The 25,778-nt window shown below is 42.7% G+C and overlaps 1 protein-coding gene across 4 annotated transcripts in view; it reads right to left on the bottom strand.

Annotated features, from left to right (window-relative positions):
* Window positions 1-25,369, bottom strand: part of apbb2b (amyloid beta (A4) precursor protein-binding, family B, member 2b) — a 30,010-nt gene extending 4,641 nt beyond the window's left edge. Inside the window, exons 1-14 of one of the 4 annotated variants that reach the window (XM_083977624.1) lie at window positions 24,292-25,369; window positions 17,416-17,660; window positions 16,558-16,689; window positions 15,935-16,006; window positions 15,037-15,087; window positions 13,558-13,643; window positions 13,051-13,111; window positions 10,139-10,285; window positions 9,405-9,532; window positions 5,341-5,455; window positions 3,920-4,007; window positions 1,906-1,986; window positions 1,651-1,766; window positions 623-802 (exon numbers count right to left, since the gene is read on the bottom strand). In XM_083977624.1, coding sequence (XP_083833750.1) covers window positions 623-802; window positions 1,651-1,766; window positions 1,906-1,986; window positions 3,920-4,007; window positions 5,341-5,455; window positions 9,405-9,532; window positions 10,139-10,285; window positions 13,051-13,111; window positions 13,558-13,643; window positions 15,037-15,087; window positions 15,935-16,006; window positions 16,558-16,689; window positions 17,416-17,660; window positions 24,292-25,348 — 2,559 coding nt within the window. In that variant the 5' untranslated portion in view covers window positions 25,349-25,369. Of the gene's footprint in view, window positions 1-622; window positions 803-1,650; window positions 1,774-1,905; window positions 1,987-3,919; window positions 4,008-5,340; window positions 5,456-9,404; window positions 9,533-10,138; window positions 10,286-13,050; window positions 13,112-13,557; window positions 13,644-15,036; window positions 15,088-15,934; window positions 16,007-16,557; window positions 16,690-17,415; window positions 17,661-24,291 lie in introns of all 4 variants that reach the window. The other 3 variants (XM_083977623.1, XM_083977625.1, XM_083977626.1) reach the window with 3 other exon arrangements.
* Between the last annotated feature and the right edge of the window lie 409 nt (window positions 25,370-25,778).

The raw sequence follows: 25,778 nt of genomic DNA, 5'->3' as shown, positions 1-25,778 counted from the left end.
CTTTAAACAGGAAATCTATACCAGATAACTCGCAAGGACGTCCTCTTTCAGAGACAAGTGATGCTGAAGGCACCATAGTTTAACTTTAAGTGGCTTCACTCGATTTTAATGCATGTTTTACACCAACAGTGCTTTGACGGAGGGTCCCATTTAAAGTCGAATAGAGGATATTGGTTGAACAGTAAAACACCCATCTGTCAAGACTGAAAAACTAAAGTCAAGGACGTTCACTCTCAGAAAGAGAGGCTCTAAATGTCTACAGCTTCCAGCCTTGGTTTGAACATAATTTTAAAGTTTCAATTTTTTTATTTATTTTTTTTTTTATTTTGCATTTTGTACCTTAAGTTCAATTATTATGAAACCAACTCGTTATAATAAAGTTATACACAGTGAAGTGATATGTTTTGCTTGAATCTACCTTGAAATGAAAAAGGAAACTCTCCACTCCCACTGCAGTCCAGAGAAACTTTGAAACTGAAGTTATCATTGTTACAATTACACAACTGTAATTTGAAATTAAACACAGTGGGAGATTCCTTCATTTCTAAACAAACACAGTGGGAGCTGGCTCAGATTATTGATGTTGTGTTTTCAGTTCTTGTCTCGGCACTCACTGACTCACCATACACGCTGCCTGCACAGCCTCAGACACACTCCCGGCGTTGGGCTCACACCAGAAGACGTGGCAGTCGAAACGATGCCCGCCAGCATCCATGATGAACGCAAACGTGTGCACGTCACGGCCAACCCCCATGAAAGACAGGAAACGCACACGACATTCCACCAGCACTTCCTCTTCATCCTGATCAGAAACATAATGTGTGAGATATGAACATTTATAGTTCACGTTTAGTTGTACCTATCTTAGAAATAACAAACAATAAATGAAAAACACTGAGATCCAAGAGAAGTCCGATCATACAGCATTTCCCATGCTTCAAAGAGTTAAACACATTCATACGGGGGAGCTACCAATTAAAACTGCAGCCTCCTAATAAACAGGTCCACTGGAGCAGCTGGGCTTTAAGTGCCTTTCTTCTAAAGCTGAAATCCATAACTTATTTAAATGAAGAGGGAAAAAAGTAATTTTATGTAATCTGCATGGTTGAACATTGTGACGACTTAATATGCAAATTCAACCTGAGTGGAGTGGTTGTCTGTGTGCTGCAGTTCATTTGTTCATTCATTCATTCATTACTCTAGGAGGCAGCCTCCTATCTTTATGGATGACAATCCACTATTTTTCTAATTTAAGTTGAAATTAACAGCAAAGTGCAAAGACAACAGAAGATGTTGCTGTGATGGGTGATGGAAATAAAAGGTTGTTGTGTTGTTCTCGGATATAGACAACGCTGCTGTAAAGTCTCTCTCCTTGTCCTTATCTGACAACAAAGCTACTCCCCAACCAGAAACTGCTGTTGTTGCCCGTACATCAATTTAATTACCTTTCGCTATTGAAGTCGGCAACAGCGTACAGGAGTTTATGAATTCCAGCCTTGAGAGACTGGTGGTTGGTTTCTACAAAGAAGGCGTATCAAAATCTCCCAGTGGTTGGCCAAACCTCTCAGACTGTTATCAAGCCAAATAAAGGGGATTGTGGGTAGTAGATCTAGAGATATGTACATGTGCAGCAGCAGTTGTGTGTCTGACCTTATCTTTGCTGATGGTGACAGTAGCATCCGCCACGTTCAGAGCTACTGGAGTCCAGTCCTCCATGTTGGAAGACCCAATCAGACTGTCTATAGCTCCGTTCAGTATGTCCATACCTGGACCAGAAGATGTGAAAAACAAACAAAAACATAAACATCCAAAAGTAACTGAAATCAAACTATCAAACTGCAGCATGCACCATTACACTGCATACAGTATGTGTATGTTTGCATGTTGGTCGTGTGTCAAACTCACCTATTGGCCTGGCCACAGGCAGCATCCCCAGGTAGAGCACCTGAAACTTCTGAACCAGCTCTGTCTTTGGTGTGGGGAACTCTGCTGGGGAGAATCCAGACACACATTTAAAAGGTGCTCATGAGAGTAAACATTTTGGTTCATGTAAATCTATATATTTACAGACAGCCCTTTAAGTGTAGCCTGCCAGATTCATATTTGGACTCATACTCTTGTCTTGCTGGTGTCCACTGTATCTAATGTCACAACCTTTCTGGATAAAGGATGGATAATTCAACAGAGGCCATTGACTGTAATGTTAAATTATTCTTTATAGATTATAGATTATTATAATTTCCCTCCAGGTAATTCTTAAACTCTGCTTTCTACAGATGACTTTAAGATGAGGTTCCTTCACACACATCTGTTAATTACTGCATGTGAGCACATATAAATGGTTCACGTTTTTACTTTAGATTTGTCACGTTTTTATGTAAATGACACAGTGCAACATAGCCAATTATTTTCCACTGGTACAGTGACAGGGAAAATGAAAGGAAACAGTGAGTGATGACAGAATTAGCTGTCATCCTGATTACGTGAAAGAACTAATTCTTTCATTTCTTATTATGATTTCTTTTTTTTCTTTACAAAACATTTATTTGTTGAGATATATATGCATCAATGTGATCTACTGCTGAAACACTGCTCTACTACACTGGAAGTACATGGAAGCTTGTCGTACTGCCACCAACATCTGTCTGGTTATTCAAATATTAAGGGAAAACTTTCCTGTCAAAGTGATCATCTCAAAGTCAGATATTAAACACTGGACTAGTAACTCCTCTGTAAAGTATAAACAACTGTTAATGTTTCCCTGTGGAGGAAGCAGTATAGCTGTGAAGCAACGTATGGGGCAAACATAAGGGATTCTTGCTTTGTTTGTATTGTGCATGTGGACAGCTGACAGTGGCACTGGGCATCAGTGATGCACAGTGAGTAGAAATATTCAAAAAGAAAGGAAGAAGAATATTAGAAGTAAACATGGATGCAAACAGTGCAGTAAAATAACACTGACTCTGCTCATTATTCTGTTTCCATCGGACTCAGCAGGGCACCTTCAAGGCCAAGTAGGTCCATCAAGCCATCACTTACTCACAGTGATGGATGTGGATCTTCGCAAATACATAGATTGATTTTAATTGTTCTAAACATAGGACGACCTTCATTATAAAATGTGACCCCCCCCCCCCCCTTCCCCCCCCCCCGCCAACATCCGTTTTTGAGAAATTGAAACACATCAACTCACATCTTGCTGAGGAAGTTTCCCCAGGACACCATTAATCTCAAAAGAACCAAGTTCTCATCGCTAAAACCTTTTCTCACGTGTAAGATGAATATGCAATACCGCCATGTGTAAAACCACATTTGCATATCTTTGTATGTCACTCACATACTCATGCTCTCTTCTGTCAGGCTCTTGTCAGGTGAGCGGTCAAAAACATTTCTCACCGACATCATTTTTCACACTGTCTTTTTCAGCCTGTCATCTGTGTTGGCCGTAATTCTTGGCTTTTTGGACAGATTTTCTCCCTGGTTCAATCGTGCAGTACAGACGCTCGGAGATGGTGCAGACTTGTTTTTTAGTTGTCATGATTTTAGAAACTGATTCAAAAACTCACTATGAACGTACTTGAAACACTCACAAGCCTAACCAGGAATATTGTCTCACATTACCAATACCATATTTTGTTTCTATATAAGGAATTATATACAATTACAGGATATCTAACATGCCAATACAATATTTATCACACTACCTTTTTGTGTCTTTTCAACTCCTGATGATTTTGGACAATGTGATGAAAACACATTTATTTTTTTTAGATTCACTGTTCTTGCAAATGACAGTTTGAATGCACCCAGTGTGACAGAAGTACAAACCCAACCCACTTTCATCTACTGATACGTGCCACTTATTGCATTAAAGCTCACATTCACACACTTAGAGGCATGCTGTATGCATGAAGCCTACCTTGTAAAGGGAGATCTAGTCCTGCCTGCATCCTGTCCTGGAGTGAGCCTCCTGCCATCGCTTTGGCATTCTTTCGCTCTGTCATTATCTGGAGAGAGTCGGAGAAAGAGAGTCAGGGAGAGAAAGAGAGAGGGAGATAGAGTGGGAAGTGCAAAAGCACGTAGAAAAATATGAGGAAATAGCGTGTAAAAAAAACCCCAGTGTATAACAGAGTTGGTATAACATGGCAGAGACACAAAGGGGGGAGGGCAAGGAGGCAAAATGTGAGAAATTGCAAGAAGATGAGGGAGGAGAAAAAAGATGAAAGAGTCAACAAGAAAGAGCTGAGGAAAACCTAGAGCAGCTTCACCCTTGATACTGTCAAAATGTCTACCCACTTCACCTGGGGAGCACCCACACACACACACATGCACGCACACACACACAGGCATGCACGCACACTCACACACAGAGAAATAAACTCACACACATTAACCAGGTCACATTCCTATTTCTCAAGTATGGTAAAAGCTTTTCCTGCAGCACTTCTCACAAAGAGAAACACATGCAATCACAGAGTCAGACAGATGAAAACAGCAAAAATCACCCACACACACATAAATTATACATGTCCTTAATCAGAGAGTTTGTCGCAGCAAATCTGCATCTCAACGACCTCTGTTGCAACAAAATCTTTGCACTTCTTTATTTATCCTTTTGTGTGACAAGTCTGTACTTAACACACCATGATCTATAAAATAAATTGACCATAAAATGAGGGGTACAGAATATTATGAAGGCTCTGATGACAAATGTCTCATTCTCTCTCTAAAAAAATGACATTTCAAGAACAAATATTTTATAAGATGGTCAGAGCATGGAAGCACCAGAGAAAATCAGGAACTTTTTAATTCTACATTGGACTCAACACAATGTGAGTCTAAATAAAGTTGGACAGCATCCTTCCTACATCTAAAGCAAAAAATGTGTTTTGTTGGGGCTGAAGAGGAGTACACAAGTTCTTCTAACCTTGTTTATAATTATCTGTATTCACCTAAGAATTTATGTGATATCTGTGTTTTTCCTAATATTTAAATGAGTAGAGAGATTTGAGGACTGGAGACACTCTGTGTGAAGATATGGAAATGAAGTGTAATAGTAGTGCGATAAAAAAAATAAAAAAATAAAAATAAAACAATTTTGTTTTTGAAGTTGGTGCCATCTTCTCATTTTTGACAGGTTTCAGTTTTTTTTTTTTTTTTTTTTTTTTTACTGAATTGTGATAATAACCATGAGCACATTTTTCTTGTCTCCCAGCCTTTTCTGTTCAGTGGTATGTGAGACGTTCTGCCAACAAGTCCAAACGCTTCAGCTATAAGCCCACTTGCCAAAATCCAAACTTGGCCACATGTCCGCACCCTCCTCCAGCCTGAATCACTCACCCGGGAGCAGATCTCATGCAGACTGGTGGCGATGGCTTTGGCTGGCGTGTCACAGCGGAACACATGACATTTCAGGATCCTGGTGTTTTTATCCCTTGCCACATATGCAAAGTCCCTGGGAAAGAGGAAAACACAGGGTTAGTGTAGATGCACAGAAAGGAGGAAAAACACCAGGGGGAAGACGGTGAATGGAGGGTTTGTTGGGCTATTTTCTCAGTACTACTTTGAGACAAGAAAGATAAATGATGAGACAAGTTTTGTGTAGTTTTATTGTGTGTCTGTGGGTGTGAGTGCATGTCCACTTCTGAGACTGACAGCTCTTGGAGACGACATGAGAGATGAGCTGACCTTTATCAGTCTGATGAATACAGGACACACACACACACACACACACACACACATACACGCACACATGCAGGTTGATGGACCCAAGAGATCAATAGAGCAGCGTGATGCAAGAGGGAGCTGAATGGAGTGACAGCAGGGAAGAACTTTCCCCTGGGCCCACTGGAGCTGAAAACAATTTAACTCCACTGAAAAGACAGGAATGAAAAGAAGAAGGAAAGTAGATGGAGGGAAAGAGGAATGAAGACGTAGAAGACTGTGAAAAAGAAATATAGCGGCTCCAAATTAAACCGGCACAGCACACGTGCGCACACACACACACACACACACACACACACACACACACACACACATATACATGATTTACGTCAGTCAAAAACGCACATAAAACCAATCTGAATAACTTCCTTCAAGACGAGTGCTGCAATATGCAGGGCAATAGGAAACACACAGGCCTGAGGGTTAACAAGATTTCTGAGCTCAGACCCTGAGGGAAAACTCTCCACAAAAGATGTATGAGTGTGCATACTTGTAAAAAAAAAAAAAAAAAAAAAAAAAAAAAGCTTGTGGACAGAGACAGACAGAGGAGGTCACCTTCATTTCCTACATCTCTAAGTGTGCGCACACAGTGGTACAGTACATCAAGAGCCACTTTGAAGACGAGAAAAAAATGAGACATAGAGGAAATTAAACAATAAGGAATGGCTGAGATGATGGAGAGATACTAGAGGAGGGTCAGGGGATGAAGGGAAAGAATGTGTTTACCTCTCTCTGTGTCCAAGGAAGCAAGGGAGGAAAACCAGACAGTTAGAAGAAGAGAAGAGAAAAAAAATAAGACATTGTACTTGTTCCCTACAGCGGAACAGGAGGTAAAGGTGACAAACAGACCCACTGACACACATAGAGGATTAACCTTGAAGGACATAGTCATTTCCATATGTACATGTACATGTATATGTACTGTATGTGTGTGGGTGGAAGGGGTCAAAGCCACCCTGCAGGCAGTCGTAATGCATGCTTAACCTTGAGGTGAAATCTGAAAAGAATTATAGAAACTAAATGAGGTGCAAAGGGGATGGGGAGGGGTTAGCAGGGCAGAGAGATGTCCTATTCAGGCACTATTAGTTTTAATTGGCTGCTGATGGATTCTGTTTCCTGAACGAAATTAAGGAAATAGGCTGGGAGTTTCTAAAAGTCGTATAAAAAGGAAGTTGCTGAGAAGAGAGAGTGAGAAGAAGAGTGAGGAATACGTTGAGGAGACATGTGAAGCGCTGGGGTAGCAGGGAAAGGCTCGCACACTGGTCAAATAAATGGAAAGTCCACTACAAAGGTTGACAGATGTAAAGTTCCATGTTTAATGGTAAAAAATGTTTTTTTATAATACTATAACAATATAACAAGTGCTACGATGGTGTGTAAAACAAAAACAAGCGACAACTGAACAGAAATGTTTCGGCTACATAGCCATCCTCAGTCTGCCCTGGGGTAGGAAACTGGTAGAGAACTGCAACAATGTAGAAGACAATAACGATAAAAGCATAAAGAAGAGTGCAGGATAAAAACGGCCGTATGAGGAGGGACGATAAGAGGGATGGGGTAGGGAGGGGGCATCTAATTCAATCTAATATGATCTTATCATCACGCAGACGCCTCTGCAAATGTCAAGGTTGCTGTGAGAATCTGTAATCTACATGGGGATAATATGTTTCGTGGCACATGTGGAGACCACGCCGATCCATATCCATAAGCGAGTGTGTGTGTGTGTGTGTGTGTGTGTGTGTGTGTGTGTGTGTGTGTGTGTGTGTGTGTGTGTGTGTGTGTGTGTGTGTGTGTGTGTGTGTGTGTGTGTGACAAAGAGAGAGTGGGAGAGATAAAGGGAGAATCCCTGCACCAACCAGGTCTCAGATTCCTCCACAATATTTAAACCTCGCCGCTGCTACAGCGACATCCCTCAAACGCCTTCAAAGTCAAACAACCCATAAATAAATAAGAACATGAGCCCGTTTCTGCTTCTGGTGTTTTTTTGCATAACTACGCACACGTTTAAAGATTTTAAAATCTAAAACATTGAACATTTAGTACAATGAAGAGAAATATTTCACACCTGTATTATAGTGCTGCACGTTTCATTCTCTGTATTATAAACAAACATTTTTAGTTTTTTCCAAATACCAGAGATTCAGATTTGCAGAAACAGCCACAAACAAAGCAACCCCCCACCCACCCCCTCCACACACACACGCGCGCGAGTTTTACTCTCAGCCTGAGTTCCTGTAATGTTGCGAGATGGACACTTTCACACCGGCTGTAAAAATCAAGCCTTGAGTCACCAGCTCAGCACCATCCCCTACAGACAGAGGCCTGACCACACTCATCTGTGGCTTCTTTATAACAACACCAAAGTAACTAAACTCAGATAAAGGAATACGAGTATACTCACAGTACCAGTAGTGTTTTTTCCTACAGTTCAGCGTTTAGTCCTGTACAGACCGGTGCATCCTCACACAGTCACACCATCCACTCCTGGTGATACGGCACACACTCCTCAACCTGTCTGCTCCACACCCTGTAAGCACTAACCATACCTCCCCCTCTGGCAGCTTCATACCCCTCTCTCCCTCTCCACTGCCAAAACCCCCCTCTTCTTCCTTCCCTCCCTCTAACCATCCTCCTCCTCCTCCTCCTCCTCCTCCTCGTCCTCCTCCCTCTGCTGCAGCTGAGGTATTCCCACTGCTCTCTATCTCCCGCTATATGTAGATGATGTGGAGTGGTTGGAAAATAAAGGGGAAGCAGTGGGAAAACACACATCAGTTTTATCTGACAGGGTGATCGCAGTTTAAAATTATACTGTAACACACACCGCTGCATGAGAGTGAGCGTGGATGAGAGAAGCGAGAGATCCCTGAGGCGACACAATTCTGCTGCTCTGCCTATGCCAAGGGCTTTTAGTGTTGCCTCTTCTCCTGAGTGCCTGCGTGTGTGTGCGTGTGTGTGTGTGCGTGCGTGTACAACCACATGCCAGCTCCAATTATACGGCAGCTACCAACCACTCCACTCCACCTGATAACCTACATTTTGCACACTCTTGTGCACACAGCAGCAGTGCACAGTGCCCTCTATTGGTTACACAGCAGAACAATCACACCCTGTTTATCTTAGAAATTCATCTTAACCTTCATAGGCGAAGGAACGGCTTGTGAAGTTCACTTGGTCTTAGTTGTTTCTTCACTTTCTTTCATTGAAGAACATCAAAAGGCAGAAGCAGCTCAGCGCGGTGACAGTTAAGCCGCCCGCGCTGAGCTTAGCTGAGGTGAAAGTAGGGGACGAGTCAGGTGGGGATTTGAGGTGAATGAGAATAAAGGCCACTCTGCCTCTCATCCTCTGCTTTGTACTGATGAATTAATCCTTAAATAGCATCCCTTCATCATCAATCATTAACTCCTCTCTTCTGTCTGTTACCACACTACCTGTCTGCTGCCCTTAATTGTCACCCTGACCTTTTGCTGGGTGTGTGTGTGTGTGTGTGATGCACCACTGACTTCAGTTATGCTGGGTGGGGACTAATCTATCACATTAACTATTCAAAAACCTAAACTTAAATACTGAAAGGATATTATACCTCAATAAGTCCAGATGATTGGTTAATGACACTGTTTGATTTTCAAAGACAAAAAAAGAAAAAGAAAGGGAAAAGTAATGTGGTTGTCACGCTGACTAACCTGCCATTGTCCCGGCCAACGCCCCACACTCGGATACTTGCGATTGGCTGAGAGTGAAGCACACTGCGGTCCATGGGGTCAACTAGGTTCAGCATGTTATTTTCCAGCACCAGGTACATGTCCTTCCCCTAAACGCACGCACACAGACAAACACGCACACAGACAAATAGAAATTTTTCAGATCTCATCACAAAATCCTTATTTCCTGCAGCTGCAGTTGCAAAGAAAGTGGTCCTTTAAAGGTCAGGTGCTTTTTTTTCTTTTTCTTTTCCCTTTTTTTTTTTTACTTGCCTATAAAGTATATCTGCCTGCGTGTGCATAAAAGTGTGAGTGTGTATGTGTGGGCTATTTGGTGAAGAAGACCTCTAAATAAATTATCAAACCCTAAAAAGAGGGGGTGGGAGATAAAAGGTTATAGAAAGACAGATGCTCTCTCTGTTCTGTCGCTTCACATTAAACACAACCACCGCAGAGAGAGGGAAAAGCCTTCATACCGTTGCTCTACTTTTCTCCCTCCACGTCTTGACATACATTTCAGAAGACAGTCGCCCCCTTCACACTTATGTTGCTCTTTCCTTTGCTCCTCCCTCACTCTTTATTCATCTTCTTAAGTCTGTACACGTACTCCTCCCCTCCAGATCTTTAACCTCCAACAACTACAAACCTGTCCCCCTTTATTTGAGCAGTAAACAAAATACATACAGTACTGCATGACTACACTCTCCCTCTCTCACCTCTCCCCAGATGCCGACAGTGTCTCGGATGTCGTTCTTGCAGTAGGACAGCTGTCTGATGCAGTTGTTGACAGCAACACTGCTCTTTCCAGGAGCCAGGTCCTCCTCAGCCATCTCCACCCATCCAAGAGAGCGTACGGCAAAACACTGAGGGAAACAGACACACAAGTGATGACACTGCTATGTACAACACAGTATCTAAAGATCTATCAAGTTTTATCACACAGTTAAGTGGCTGTTTCTTTGCAGACTTTAATACCTTTTTTGAGAGTGACTTTAAAGCTTCAGTTGGTAACAATTATTCAGTCATATTTGCAGCAAGTCGAATCTCAATCTACATTGAGGTCTGGTGTTAGCCAGGCTACATGAAAAGGGTAATTTAGGACAAAATCCAACTCCTCTGGCTCCACCTACAGACCAAAAACCACCGCACCCGGTGCTGATCCACCAGTCAGGTAGAGGGGGCAGGAGGAGCAGCCAATCGCAGCTCGTACAACTCGCTATCAGCTTGTTGCAATGGCAGAGCAGCCAAAAAATTTAAAACTGCTGGTGCCTCCATGGACAACGACCGAGAAGACTGTTGTTGTTACAGTTAGCTAATTGTGCCCGTGTGTTTCATGCTGAGACGTGAGATCGTTTTGGAGTCTCCTGCGTTATGCCTTCTGTGTGTGTGCTATGGCTACATGATCTGTGTGTGTGTGTGTGTGTGTGGGGGGGGGGGACCTGATGTAGAGGGACCTGACGTTGTATCGTCTTAAAATTTCCGACCAAGTCACAGACTTTACTTTCACTTTTGTCGACTTACCAACTGAAGCTTTAAAAGCAAAGTCATTTTGTTTAAATAGACTCAGTTTTGAACCTGCCAAAGCCAAAAAGTTTGAACTCCAAAAACACGAAGAGACAGGTAAACAGATGAAGACAACAAAGCATGTTGGTAGAGAGGAAGGAGAGAGACCCATCCATCTGCCCTCATCAAGTATTAATTTTACTTCTGAAGTCCATTCAGACAACACTCCCGAGAGAAAGCGGATGAAAGAGGTCAGAGAAGGGGAAAACATCCAAATGTGCATGTCAAAAAGATTCACTTGAAGCATGTTCAAGTGCTGTTGAAATCAGAGAGTTACCCAAGTTTTCCTTCTTTCGTAAACTATGGTTGCATCACGCACATAAGGAGAAATTCACATGATCTCACATGGTTCCACTGGGATGTATTTGTCTATTGTCCAGTGAGAACTGGAGGTAAGATTTTATCTAAGTCCGTTTTAATATCTGTCAACAGATAATTAAGTATGCCAGTAAACATTGGCCTAAAGGGAGAAAATGTTTACTGTTGCTTGGCAACACTGTCAGCTGCTCTGGGACTGATGTAATCATTTTCATTTTGACGGTGAAATGACTCGAGCCTGTGAGCAGTTTTAAGAGATTTAAGACGGGATCTGTGGTTTCTCCATATTAAATATACAAATGATCCCCAAGTAGCTCTCTCCATGTTACCACATGGAAAGCTGTGGCCAAAGCTGTGTCACTGATCCAGACCAGCAGGTGGTAGCAGCTGCACAACACACATAATGCAGCTGTGATAATCTCTGCGAAATATAAAAATGTGTTTGTCCGATTCTTAGTTTGGTTTTCTTTCTTACAGGGACTGATTAGTACAATGATTTCATCCCAACTATTTCAGGTTAGTTTATTTGAAGGGCAGATTGTGTTTACTGAGGTTTTCTGGCCTTTGGTAGATACAAATTGTTGTTGAATGAGGTCCTGGTTGGATTTAACTCCCTTACTAGGTAGAAAGGCACTGTTCCAATCTTGATAATGCAGTGGGCTGTTTGCTGCCGCTGGTGTATGTGTCAGAGTGCGCTACCAGTCCAGATGCCCTGACTGTACGTCTGTGTTTGTGTCTGGTATTCATCACAATGTCACTGTTGCTAAGGATTGTACGTTTCTGCCAGACAAACACACAGAGGGAAACAAACACCAGACATCCAAATCAGCACCACGTCGACAAGCCGAGTGCTGGCTTTAAACTCTAATCTGCGATGCTTTAGATCTATTCAACCATCTGTGGAAAAACGACACACACACACACTCTCTCCTTTCAAATGTATTTTTGCCATTCTGCAATTTGCTGTGCCATTCAGTGAAATCACTCTGTATCAGACTGGATAAATAATGTATTTTTTAGCTCAATTAGTTGGATTCTTAACTGAACTTTACACGCTGAAGCTGACATTTGCTGGTAACAGTATCAGTCTGTTTGACATTCTACTGAGCAATATGTTATATTGAGCCTGATCCTTGATTAAACGCTTAAATGTCTCATTTGAATCTCAGGTTTTGATTTTAAAGAGGCCACAGTAATTAATGCACCAATATGCAGCAGGGAACTGAACTTCTCTGTCTCACCACTGGGGGGTAGTTTTGTTTAATTCTCGCTTCCCTCTGAGGTACAGTACATGAACAGCCTGCATGACCAACATAAACAGTGTCAGTAACCCAAGAGGCTAAAGACATCAACAGACTAAAACATACATACAAACAAGAAGCCATTTCTACTTGAGGATGTTAACTCTATTCCAGTGTTTAAGAGTCAGATCACACAACTATGTACAACTATGAGGTTAGAAACATTAGATTCTGCAAAAGATGATAGAAATACAAACAGATGCATATAAATACTGTGCCAGTCACACACCATTATATATAAAGTTTATTTTGACACAGGGTGTCACAGTTGCAATGCCGAATGCTGCTTGTTTGGCACACAAAAATATTCTTTTTATTTCTTTAAGTGTCCTCTACACATGTTTTATTAATAGGTAAACTACAATAACCGCAGAATGATGTGAATTATACATAACATATAATAAGGCTTTAAAGGCTGAATTAAGGCCAAGGTAAAGGTTCCTTACCTTTGCTTCTGGGTCACTGTTGATATTGCTAGACTCCTCCTCTTCTGCTGCTGGACGGTTCCTGGGGGAAAAAAAGTGGAAAAGTTAAATACAGGATGCTTATACACTTCAGCTGTTTGCCTGTACAACTACAACAACCATTTGCTGCTTTGTTAACAAGGTTCCTGTCCTGTGTGTGAACTTACCAAAGCTAAGGGTAGTCATTACACTAATAGAGAACATGGAGCCATTTCCTGAGTAGAAGAACTAACTTCCTGCTTGTTCTGATGTTATTTAACTCTAACACTGATTTAACACAAGATTAGAGAAACTAACTACACAGCACTCGGATAGAGGCCAAGAGCGCGTGCACGCGAGAGAGAGCTGCTGCCAGTGGATAGCAAGGAAGGTAAAAAGGGACACAAAAACCTTTTATTCTGACTGTTGTAGCTCACACAGATCCATGTGCAGAGGTAGGGTGGGATTTGTGTCTGTTTGTGCGTGTGTGCGCCTCTATCTGTATTTTACCTTAACTTGAGTGATGCGTAGCGAAGCGTAGCACCCTCAAACTCCTTCAGGCTGGGGTCAGGGTTCACCGTGGCTGCCTGCAGGTCCTGGTGCACAGAGGTGACATCGTTAGAATGTAAAATGACACCAAAATAACTCCTACATCATCTCAAGCCCCTTTCACACATGTAACCTGTAAGAATGTCAGCCATTCTGTCATGACTGCTTTCTGTGGTCATGGCCTTGACTACCTCGGTATTTTCAAAAGAAGTTGATGGACTATCTTAGTTTGACTTCTAAGTTCAGGCATTCTTTTTCAACTTGTCATGTTGTTGTTTTTTTATTATCTAGTTTTGACCTTGTTTAATTCTTGTCAATAATGGACTTATGGCATCTTTGCATGAAAGTTGCTGAACATATTAAGACATTGATATGAGTTTATTATTATCATCATTCACACGTAAGTGTCTGAATGAAGAAAAACTCAGGTAAGGTCTGATCCCACAGGATGTCACACATTCAGAAAGAGCTTTGTCATCTCCAGAACTTAGTTTTATTTTTAGTTGCTTTATAGTTTTGTGATAATGCAGTTCAAAGTGATTCAGAAGTATTTAAATAACCCTTTATTACTGCGGGAACACATCAAATTCAGAGCCTTTTAGGTTTTTCTTCCCAACCACATAGCTGGTGAACGCAGATGTTTGGTATTTTCAGATGTGTCCTGATACATAAGCCTCCACTGTCTTATTATGACTCAATTTCTTACTATGTTCACTAACAGCACACACGACATTTTAACCCCTGGAAAAACTGAGTAGTTTTCCTGAGAATATTTTTGCTTTTGCTCCAACTAGAGCTGTGGCAGACATCCAGAAATCTTACCAGGACGTGAACCACCTCACTGCATCTAAAACAAAAATCACTGCGACTCATGTCCGAACACGACACCCACGTTTAACTGCCATAACATTCATGGGTTACAGGACAGGTGGGAGAGGGGCTAAAAACTAAGCTAAGACACAAGCCTGGTAGGAACCAAATGTAATTATTATGACCCCGATGCAACATATGCGAGCATGCATCCAAGTGTGGGCAGAATCCCCTTGCTGGATGGAGAAATGGCACTGGTGTGTTATGTGTAATGGGGTGTGCTGCATCAAGGAAAGGAAGGTTGCGTGTAGTATGTACACACACTTGAGTGTGCAAACACATTCATATCTGTGCCAGCAGGAAGGAAAGATGAAAATATTTTAGCAACACAAGTAAAGAAAGAAACTGTTGAGTATGTTGTTGCAGCCAAACGACAGAAATGTTTGGACGTATCAGACATGACAAGATGCTGTGGTCGTTGCCGTTACATTTATGTTGAAGCATCAGCCACACATGCTTTTGCGCAGGCAGTGAATTCGTAGCGCATAATGCATAAATGCACACAGTCAAAGAGTGGGTGAGGTTAGACCGAGAACAAGACTCGTTGACACTTGAGTGCATTATACTTGCCTTCCACACCTCACTATCAATCTTTCCGCCAAATTCACTCCACACCTGTTTCTACATACAGCGTTAAAACACACACACGCACACACATAGTGGTGGGTCGAGGTTTGAGGGGGGTTCGACAGTGGGAGGGGGGTGAGGAGAAGAAAGACAGAACAAGGCTGTTAGCTAACTAGCTCACTCCACACTGAGTGTCTGTTGCAATGAGAAGCAACGGAGCAAAACACTTTTCTTAAATGAGAGGATGTTAATCAAGACTGCAAAATATTTTCTCCAATGTTTCTTGCTCCCACTGAACATAAACACCTCGACAATGAGAATCTACTGATTCTTTATTACTGTAGTAAAATATGGATAAAATAGAGAACACAGACTAATGCAAATTTGAACAGTGACACTTATTTGCTTTTACAGGATGAATCTGGAAAAGAAATAAAATATATTAACTATTCAAATTAAACACATAGATTGGAAAGTGTGAGGTTGTGAATAGATTGCACTCTAGCCTTACTTAGTTTGTTATGTCCCATGTGATGTCACTGTCTTTCTCTATGAATGCTCACAATCTGCTGTGTGGTTGTACATTTTTAATGCACTTGGTCCCTGGTGTGTGTTTGGCACCAGTGTAACCTCAAGCTCATTGTTCTATTTCGCATCAAATGCACTTATGTACAGAGCAAAAACAAATAAATACATGTCACTGTCCAAATACATACTGGCTGCACTGTATGTGATCCAAGAGGACATACATACATCCTATACCGTATTCACTAATATACACATACATACAGATGCTGTAGTATCATTTTCCTTCTCACTATGCCTCACACACACACAATTTTACGCACAACTGGTGACAGGTGAGAAAGAGAACACTGTGGAAAGTTTTAAAATCCCCCACCTTGTCCTCATCGTCTTGATGCAGAGAGCGACACTCTTGATCAGGCACCCCCTGAAGAGATGTGGAGCGAGGCTGAAGAGAGAGAGAGAGAGAGAGAGATTAAGCATTAAAAGTGACTACAATCTACATAGTGAGAATTTAGAGGACGCATTTACACCGCCGCCACGTTTGTCTGTCTGCCACTTCGGCTACAGGGTCACTCACTCCAAATAGATGTGCCAGGATGAGATTCTGGCACGTCTATCTGTCAACATCAGTTCATTCTCACTAGATCAATATTTTATCTACACCACGCTCCTGTCTATAAATCTCCTTTCCTCTCTTCGTTTCCCTCCATCATTCTGCATGATTGACTGACTGATTGACTCTGTGTTCTTGCTTTCCTGTATCCCAGAAATAAACTAGAGTATTGATGGTCCACTCTCTGTCTTTGCCAGCTTGTCTTGTTGCATATTTCTGAGACCCTTCCACTAATATAGAACTATACAAGACCATCAGACGAATACATTGCAATGTCCTAAATTCTACATGGAGGCCACATGCCCCACCTTTTACAAAACAGATTGAACGCACACAGATTATGGCACAGAGACACAGACAAACAGGACTTCCTTGTCACTTACAAAGTAGCAGCTGTTGACAAATCCACATGTGGGGAGGGTGGGCTCATGAGAGGAGAGGGGCTCCACTGAACTGTCAGAGGTGGTGCTGCCTGAGCGAGTTGATGCCCTGAAGAAGATCTCCGCCTGGCACGACTATATGCATACACACACAGACACACACACACACACACACACACACACACACACACACACACACACACACACACACACACAGACAATGGTAGATTTCACTTATAAAATTGTAAGCATTGTCATAATCCCAAGGTCAGGAAATGTCTTCTGCAGGTGTGATGTACTTAGATGGGCATATAAATCTAATCTATAATGTCAGTTCTGCTTCAAAAGAAGTTAGAGGTCATTATAAATGCAGCAGGAACAATAACCTTTTTAAATTATAGAGAAAAGAATACTGGTGGAAGAAGAGCACTGAGCTTTATGTCTAACATATGTCAATATCTGTCTCATTACAGCTGTCATAATTATTCTCTGATGTTTGCAAGTTTGTTAATACCCAGAGGCTTAAAATAAAGTTTTTCATAATGACATTTATCAGAACTATATTTTTCAACTTAACTGCAATGCAGTCATAAGGCTGCATGTGTTTGTACTAATCAGTATTTTCCCATTGTTGCTTCTCCCCTCTCTACGTTGCGGATGTGTTATCTTCAGTATGTATTTCCAATCACAGTTTGAGCCTGACCACTGCCAAAAGGCACTTATAACTTGTCATTGCATAGCCTGGGTGATCACATTTATGCAAGGTAGCTGATGTATCCAAAGTTAACAGACAGAGCAACAACAAAAAGGTAAGATTCATGCGGGGCCTAAAATGTGAACAATTCAGTCTCTTTCTCTCACCTCATGGTCCGAAGTGGGAGAGGGGCTGAGCGAGCCCAGAGAGTGTTTACGTGGTGTTGAGACTGCCTGGTCACCCAGAGCCGGGGTCTCCGTCTGACCAGGAGGTGCTTGACGGGCGGCGGGCCTCTCCCACTGGGTGGTGCCTGTAGGAATGTGCCAGTAGTAGATACCGGCCATGTCTGTGATCTTCTTCCATCCTGGAGGCAGGTCAGGGTCTGTCTGGAAAGACTGCTCACTCCAGATATCTGGTGAACACACACAGGAAACACAAGTCTTTTAAATGACAGACTTCATACTTTTTCAGAACTGCATGTATGTATATTGTTTTTCTTTATATATATGCCTATATAAGATAAAATTGCGTCTCTTAAAGGGGATGTTCACCCTCCCATGCTCAAAACAGTGAGTAAAATCAACAGCTGACAAGGATTATAAGCATCTGCTGCAGCTGTCATTTAACAAGCTTTGACCCTACACAGATAACAACTGAGTAAAAGTTGTTGAACACTCTTGTGTTTTTCTAACACACCCAAGAACATAGCTGAAACATTTTGAAATTCCAGATTTAACCAAGGTAACAAATAACCCTGAAATATACTGAAGAAATACAGACACAAGCATTTCTCTCACTTTTAGAGCTCTTGTCATATATGCAGGCTCAATGAGCTAGCCCAGTACAATTTAAACAAATTAAGCTTTATTGAACATGACACAAACATTGACTTATTATCATTCTCTAGCCCTCGCAATTGTATTACCCTCTTCTCAGAATTCATTGTCATAAAAAATCTGCTCTTTTATTTCCATGGGTGTGCGATCCATTGCAGATTTTTTTAGGCTTTTGTTATTTAATCAACTCACAATTCAAATTGATGTCCTAAATAACAGATTCATAATCTGGAAACAGGTGGACCACCAGCTGCCCACAATGATGCCATAAACCGGATTGTCTCAATACTCATGCCGATTTGACACGAGTACATTTGCTACCATGAGCTACAAAAACAACTTCCCTCACTACAACACAAAAAAATATCTCTATGCCAAGTCCAAAGTTCAGTCAAAGATCAAGTCAGAGACATCTCTGGAAGACCACCAATTTATTTTCTTCAAGCTCAGTGTGTACCAGATCTACAATGGTCTGTACTGCTTTGAGTAATCAAGTCTGAACTTCACAAAATCGGACTCGAACTCACCAGTCACCACGTAACGACAAGTACTCTGATGACACTGCCATTCTATCAACTGTCTGTTTCTCGTTTCACTCAGTGGTGTACCGACAACTTCCTGGAACTGAACGTGGACAAAACAAAAGAAATGGTCATTCACACTTCACACAGTTGAACAGGTCAGCCATTTCAAATACCTCAGACTCACCATTGACAATAAACTAACATTGACCAACACATCACTGACATTCACAAAAGATCCCAGCAGAGACTCCATGTCATCCGTAAACTCAATGCCCTCTCTGTTGCCCCCCACCTCCTGTCACTACTGTACACCAGCATGATTCAACCCATCCTGCTGTACTGTTTCAACATGCTGTCCACCACCAACAAGAACAAACTCACAACATAATAAACACACATTGCATCCAAGATCACTAACCATCCCTACACCAAACCTTGCACAGCTCAATCACAGAGCTATCACACGCCTCGCACGGACGATAACAACTGACCTGGATCGCCCCCTCAACCCACACTTCACACTGCTGCCGTCAGGACGCAGATACAGGACACTGAGGTGGAGACGGGCTCGGTTCAGTAGGAGCTTCGTCCCCTCTGCGATCTCTGCACTCAACAAACTCCCACTGTAACCAGTTGTACAGACCCATCTTCCTATGTGTGTGTCTGTGTGATAATGTGTCTGGTGGGTTTTATGTTTTTTGGTGGTGTACATGGCATGTAGCCTATTGTGTGTCAGATGTCACAGACTGTGAGAAAAAAACTTCCCTATGGGACAATAAAGACATCCATCTATCTATCTATCTATCTATCTATCTATCTATCTATCTATCTATCTATCTATCTATCTATCTATCTATCTATCTATCTATCTATCTTTTTTTCTTCCTCCTACTTATAGTTTCTGTACATTACAAGCTAATCGCACACAATGCCAATGATGGCAATGAAAGCATTAGCAGTCCAAATGGATACAGTATGACTCACTTTTAGCAGTGTGGGTGGTGACATGCTCAATCCTGATTTTTTTTCTTGAAAGTTATAAAGAACAATGAATAATAATCTTAAAACTAGGGACACATTTCACATAATTCAATAAAAGAAAAAAAAATGTATGGGTTGTTAAATTTAGACATTCTGGCTCAGTATATATGGATGCACATGAAATTTAAAGATCCCTCCCCAAACAGAGCACAGTCACACCATACAGAGCAGATGGCTATCACTGTAATTTATTTGACAGTGATACATTTGGAGAAAATGCCAGCTACCTTGAAAATACACACACGTTAACACACACGTTAACACACACACACACACACTCCCTGTGCACAGATGCAATCACATCGTACTTATATCACTGTTTCTTCTCTCACTCTTGTACTGACTGTCATGTCATCTGAAGGCTGCATTTCCTGGCAGTCGAGCCACCTGAAACATGCACACACACACACACACACACACACACACACACAATTGATGGCATCTTTGTGTGTGTGACGTTGACGTTGATGTAGTGGCAGAGGTAGTAAAGATGATCTGAAACTGCATTCGGTGGTGTAGCAACTCATAAAGGTGATATAAGCTCTGAAGGACTGGTCAGCTGGTGCTGTGTGTATTTGTGTGTGTGTGTGTGTGTGTGTGTGTGTGTGTGTGTGTGTGTGTGTGTGTGTGTGTGTGTGTGTGTGTGTGTGTGTGTGTGTGTGTGTGTGTGTGTGTGTGTGTGTGTGTGTGTGTGTGTGTGTGTGATTACGCAAAGAGTTTTCGAAGTGCTGACCATGCTGATGAAACACAGCCCATGGGCCCGTCGCCACGACAGCAGGCCATATGTCATAATGACGACTGGGTCGGTCCAGATTGAGATGGAATTCAGATGTAGACGCACGCACACGCGCACACACAGACACACACAGACAGATGAGTTATTAAGGCTTCAGTTCATTTAATGCAACAGAAATTGCAGAAAGCTTCGCAAAAACGCACAAGCAGACATCCCTTGGGCTTAAGATTCTGCTTTGGAGCAGGGAGCTGTGAAGCAGTGCCTTCTGGGACTTGCAGTCTTTCATGAGAAAATAAAATAGGTCAGACCCAATAAAACTACAACTAAGAAATCCTGAATGTCTCTGCTATGAGAAAGGGGCAGGGATGGTGACTCAGAATGTGTGCCAGCATGAGACGAACAGTGTACAGGATGGATTAGAGCACATATGAACAAGAGGAGAGAGAGAGATTTGGTTGTTTTAGTGCTCTGGCTAGTTTGGTTCTAGGGCTATATCATGCCTTGGAGTTAACAGAGTCACACTGCTGTGGCAGTTGTGAAACTAGTGATGAAAAGTCTTAGCATGCTGACTCTGACTCCAGTCAGATCATCTTTACTACCTCTGCCCCTTTGCAGCTCATGGAAATGTGCCACAGCCGAGCTACGTAGCAGTTAGCCTGCCATAGCCTCTGTTAGCATGCAGCTCCATGCCAGAGCAGAGTTGAGCAGAGGGGGAGGGGAGAGCAGTGAGCTTCTGGAGCAAAACACACACACACGTACACACATACACATGTTCTCCCTGACAAACGACATCACACATACACACCCCCATGACATGGATAGATCGGCACACACAAACACTGACACCACAGTCAGAAATACAGCATGCACGGTCCGCTGATTCCAATGGCAGATATTTAGAGAACGATATCATTACAAACTTCATCCCTGCGTTGGAGGAGACACACATAAACCCGTGCTTGGGCACACACACACACACACACTTACACACACACAGACAGACACACACACGTATTTTAAACTCTAACCACACAGTGTTAGTTTCCAGCCGACTCCAACAGATGCACCTACCCTCGTAATTGACAATCACAATGGCCAGCATGTAGTCTTTCCCCAGCATCATAGTTAGCTAGCCTTCTCTCATACAGCAAAAGCCAGTACTGTAACCAAAGAGAGAACCCCCAGACAGAGAGAGGATGAGGTAGAGTGAGGAGGAAGGAGAGAGAGGGGGACACTGCAAGAGACGGGGTGAGGAGAAAGAGAGAGGAGAGAGAAAGGGACGTGGAGACACATCGAGGCAGAAAGGCAGGGAAAACACGACGTGGAAAGAGAGACAGAGAAGGAGGGGGTGAAGGGAGAGAAAGATAGACAGAGAGACAAGACAGAAGCAGAAAGAAAGATGTAAAAAGAGAGAGGGGGAGAGAGACAGAGAGACTGTGTATTCCCTGCAGCTGAGCCGTGTTTGCTGTTGTTGTTTCTCCTTCCTCAATCTGGAGCATCAACAACATCAACAGCTCAAATAAGCCTGCCCTCCCTTTCCTGTCCTAAAACAAACATCCACATGGGCTCAGGGAAAGAAAATAACAAAATTTGGTCAACTCATCCCTCAGCAAATGCCTATATTTATCATTTTCTCCCTCCTTGCCACCTTTTCTTTAGCCTCTGTCGTTGTCCTGGCAACCCCTAGATCATCTCCCATTCAGTATTATAACCAGAGAGGGTGCAAGGAGGAGGAGCAGAGATAGAGGGAGACATACTTTGGGACTGCTAAAAGGAGAAAACAAATGGCAGACAGGAGGACGCTGATGGTGGAAATATGGAAGTAAGTCCAAAATCCGACTGACTAGAAAACCCATGATCATCACATGTTGCCGTCTGCTCTGCATCCATCCACATGCTTTAAATGACCTTCGTCAAATCTGTGTGTCTGTGTGTGTGTGTGTGTGTGTGTTTTGGCTGCTCTGTGTGAAAGCAGTGTGGTAGTGGCCCTCTAACCCACAACATCCAAAGAGGAATCTGACACACACCTGGGAAAACAACATGGCTTTGTCAATAAGAGAGAGAGGGAGAGGGAGAGGGGGGGGCAGACAGGACACAGCAGCATCGGCGACTACAACTTCCAGTTCTCCATAAATCTGCATGAATGATGCAGGTCTCATGATTATCGACTCTTCAGCAAAACTTCCAGGGACAATAATCTGAAGCAGAGACTACAGTGACGCTAACGTCTACCCCCCCACATTTACACACTGATCTATGCAAAACATTAGACCACCCTCCCATGAGAGAGTTGTCACTTTGAAATGACACTGCAGAGAAGCCAAGATGAGTTTCAAACCAAGCAAAAGGAAATCACGGACAAAAGAGCACATGGAAAGTAAATTCTCCTCTAATACTTGTAGAGAAATGAAATACACAGATGCTCAGAGCCTTCACCTCGACAGTGAGTCATCAGAGAGCTGGGAGAGAGTCATTATGGGAGAAATAAAGCAGCAAAAAGACTCAGCAGCACAGAGCTCTCACAGACTGAGAGAGGATGGTTTACAGCTGAGCTCATGTTAGAGATTGGTACTTATGCTCTAGACAGGATGGATGTTTCATGTGATTCAACAAAAAAAGAAAGAAAAAGAAATGCACCAGGCAGGGACCTAAAATGAAGAGCCAGATCTTTAACATAACGCTGACGGAGAAATACAATGACTTCTGCAGAGGTTGGCAACAAGCAAGTTTAAGAAAGTAAGGACCCATGACAGAGGCGATGACTCAGAAATTTCTTAAATTAGATTACAAAATCTGCCTCTAATTCAAGATCCACCTTAGTGTATGTACTGTGATATAAAACATGAGAAACTGCTAAATGTATTCATCTTCAATGTCATGTACTGACACTGATAAATAATTAGTATGTTAATAAGAAACAATATATTCAAAACTGCAAACCATTTAAATATAAAAGAATTATTTAAGCATTTTCTGTTAAGGGAGGTTTAGATGATAAAAAATAAAATAAAAACAACATACTCCTAACTGCACAATAACTATTTTCTAAAACATATAATAAAGTTTAAATGATTCCTTGTGCAAAAGATCTGAAGATGACTTGATCATGAAAAGTTGGAGAGGTACATAGGCAGTCAGAGACCACACCATCATGATCATACACCGACAAAAACATACAAATGGACTGTAAACACAAGATGAATGGTACAATGCTCGTTGTACCAACAGACCTGCGCATCGAAACTGGATAAAAACCAAAGCTCTCTCCATTTGTTTGTATGTGTGTGTCTCAGCTGCTCCAATTACATTTACTACTATCCACAAAGCACAAATATCCATTCCCTCAGAAAAAGAATGATGAAAACTAAGGATGGGAGGGGACAGTGCAGAAAAATGTATCGCTGCAGCCAAGACAATGGCAGCTACGAATTTTGTATAAATTCATCAATAGCCTTTCAAGTTCTATCCAAACACACACACGATTACACACACACACACACACACACACACACACACACACACGCCCAGGACACAGCTTGAAACTGGATGCAGCTGAACTAGCTTGCTAACCACCCATGAGGTTACAAGGGCATTTCCTGTCCCAGACTCTGGGACTCTGGGAGATTTACTGGAGGATGGAGTGATTGTTATTCTGTTCCAGCAATGTCTGAGTTCAGCTTATGCACACACACACATGCATGACCACTCGCTCACCCTAAATGGAAACATGTCATCAGCAGAGAGGACAGTGTAACCACTACATAGCGCACTGGAGAATTAAAAAAAAACAAAATAAAACTGGAGTAACTCGCATACACGCACATGAAAACTATGACAAATATCAGCAAATGACATAAAAACTGCAACAAGATCTTTTCAGTGTGTTTTGTTTGTGCATTTGTGTACCTGTCTCCTCTGGGGAGTTACTCTCCTGGGACAGGGTGGTCCAACTCAGCTCTTCGTCACTGGGGTTTAGATTCTGGATGCGGTTCAAAGCACAGTCTGTCTTTGCGCCGGTCCTCCTGTCCTTCTTCGTCTCTGGGGAGGAGGAGGAAGAGGAGGAGCAGGAGGCCACAGAGAGCAGGGGCGTGTCCTCTGGACTGGCTTGCCGTGGCGGGGAGGGAGGAGGAGGTACCGAAGAGTCTTTGCCTGTTTTCAGGAGCTTGATGTTGGACTGGAGGTCAGAGATGAGTTCAAGGTCTGCAGGGACTTTGTGGTTCTCCACGGGGGACTCACTTTCGATCGTCAGTAGAGGCTTCTTCTCCTCGTCTTCCGGCTCCCCCTCCACTGCCTCGTCTCCATCTTCCCCGATCTTCATCTTCGACATTATTTCCTTTTCAGACAAAATGCTGATGTCATCGCTCTCCTCTGCTTCGATGTTCACATCAAAGCCCGGATCTGTTGTGTTGCCGTTCAGTTTGAGCTCCGCTGTCGTGTTAATGTTACAGTCTATGTCTGATTCCGTTTTCTGCTCGGGCTCGGGCGCGTCAGTGTTGGCGTTCGGGTGCAATTCCACATCTAACTTGATCACATCATCCTCTCGGTCGTTATTAGTGAGAGTGTGACTGTCGTGTTCCTCTGCTGTGTTGACATTGAGATCATCCGCTATAGTCTCTGAATTACACTCCAGATCTAGCGGCTCGGGGCCGGTCGTGTTTTTGTTGTGGTCCTGGCCAGCTTTACGAAGCTGGTTGACCCCGTTCTTGGCTAGTTTGGGATTGTTGGGGGTTGAAGACTGCGATGGAGATGATGTTGGTGATGGTGAAGATGGCACCGCTTCTCCGAGGCCCATGGCAGCCTGGATACTGGTAAGTGCATACTTTTTGCGACATTTGGGAGGCGTGGCGGAGCCCTGTTTGATGACATCGCTGCTGAGGAGCTGATTGTGTGAGGAGCGGAGGCTGAGGGAGGTGGGAGGTGTGGCAGCAGGGCCATTACGATTGGTCACATCTACTGACATCATGGTACAAGATGGATCACCTGAAAGAAGAACACAGGGTAACACAGTTAACTTCTATTTCTATTATAACAACTACCGGTACTCTCAGGCTGTAATGTAGCCTGACTCTCGCCAGACCCTTGTAGTTCCGCAAAGCTACGCTGAGCTCCACACAAGGGTCTGGGACTGCTCCATAGGCGATTCATTTCAGAAGGCGGGGCCTTGTAAAAAAATCTTGTATGTGATTGGATGAACCACTTAGCGGTTATCTGAATGACGTGCTCAAGCTCTTGCCAAACCCGGTCGGAAGAAGAGCGAAAACATCCTTGCCACCAATAAATGCCTTCAAAACCGTTCTCTGTTCATCTTTCAAAGAATTAATATTCGATAGATTCGACAAAACAGTTGAAATAGCAGAATCAATGCCAACGCACGACTCCTCACTGCGAGCCGC

The sequence above is a fragment of the Trachurus trachurus genome, assembly GCF_905171665.1.
Source record: "Trachurus trachurus genome assembly, chromosome: 1".
Classification (NCBI taxonomy): Eukaryota; Metazoa; Chordata; class Actinopteri; order Carangiformes; family Carangidae; genus Trachurus; species Trachurus trachurus.
The sequence above is the reverse complement of the archived record's forward strand: the minus strand, read 5'-3'. Positions and strand labels throughout refer to the sequence as shown.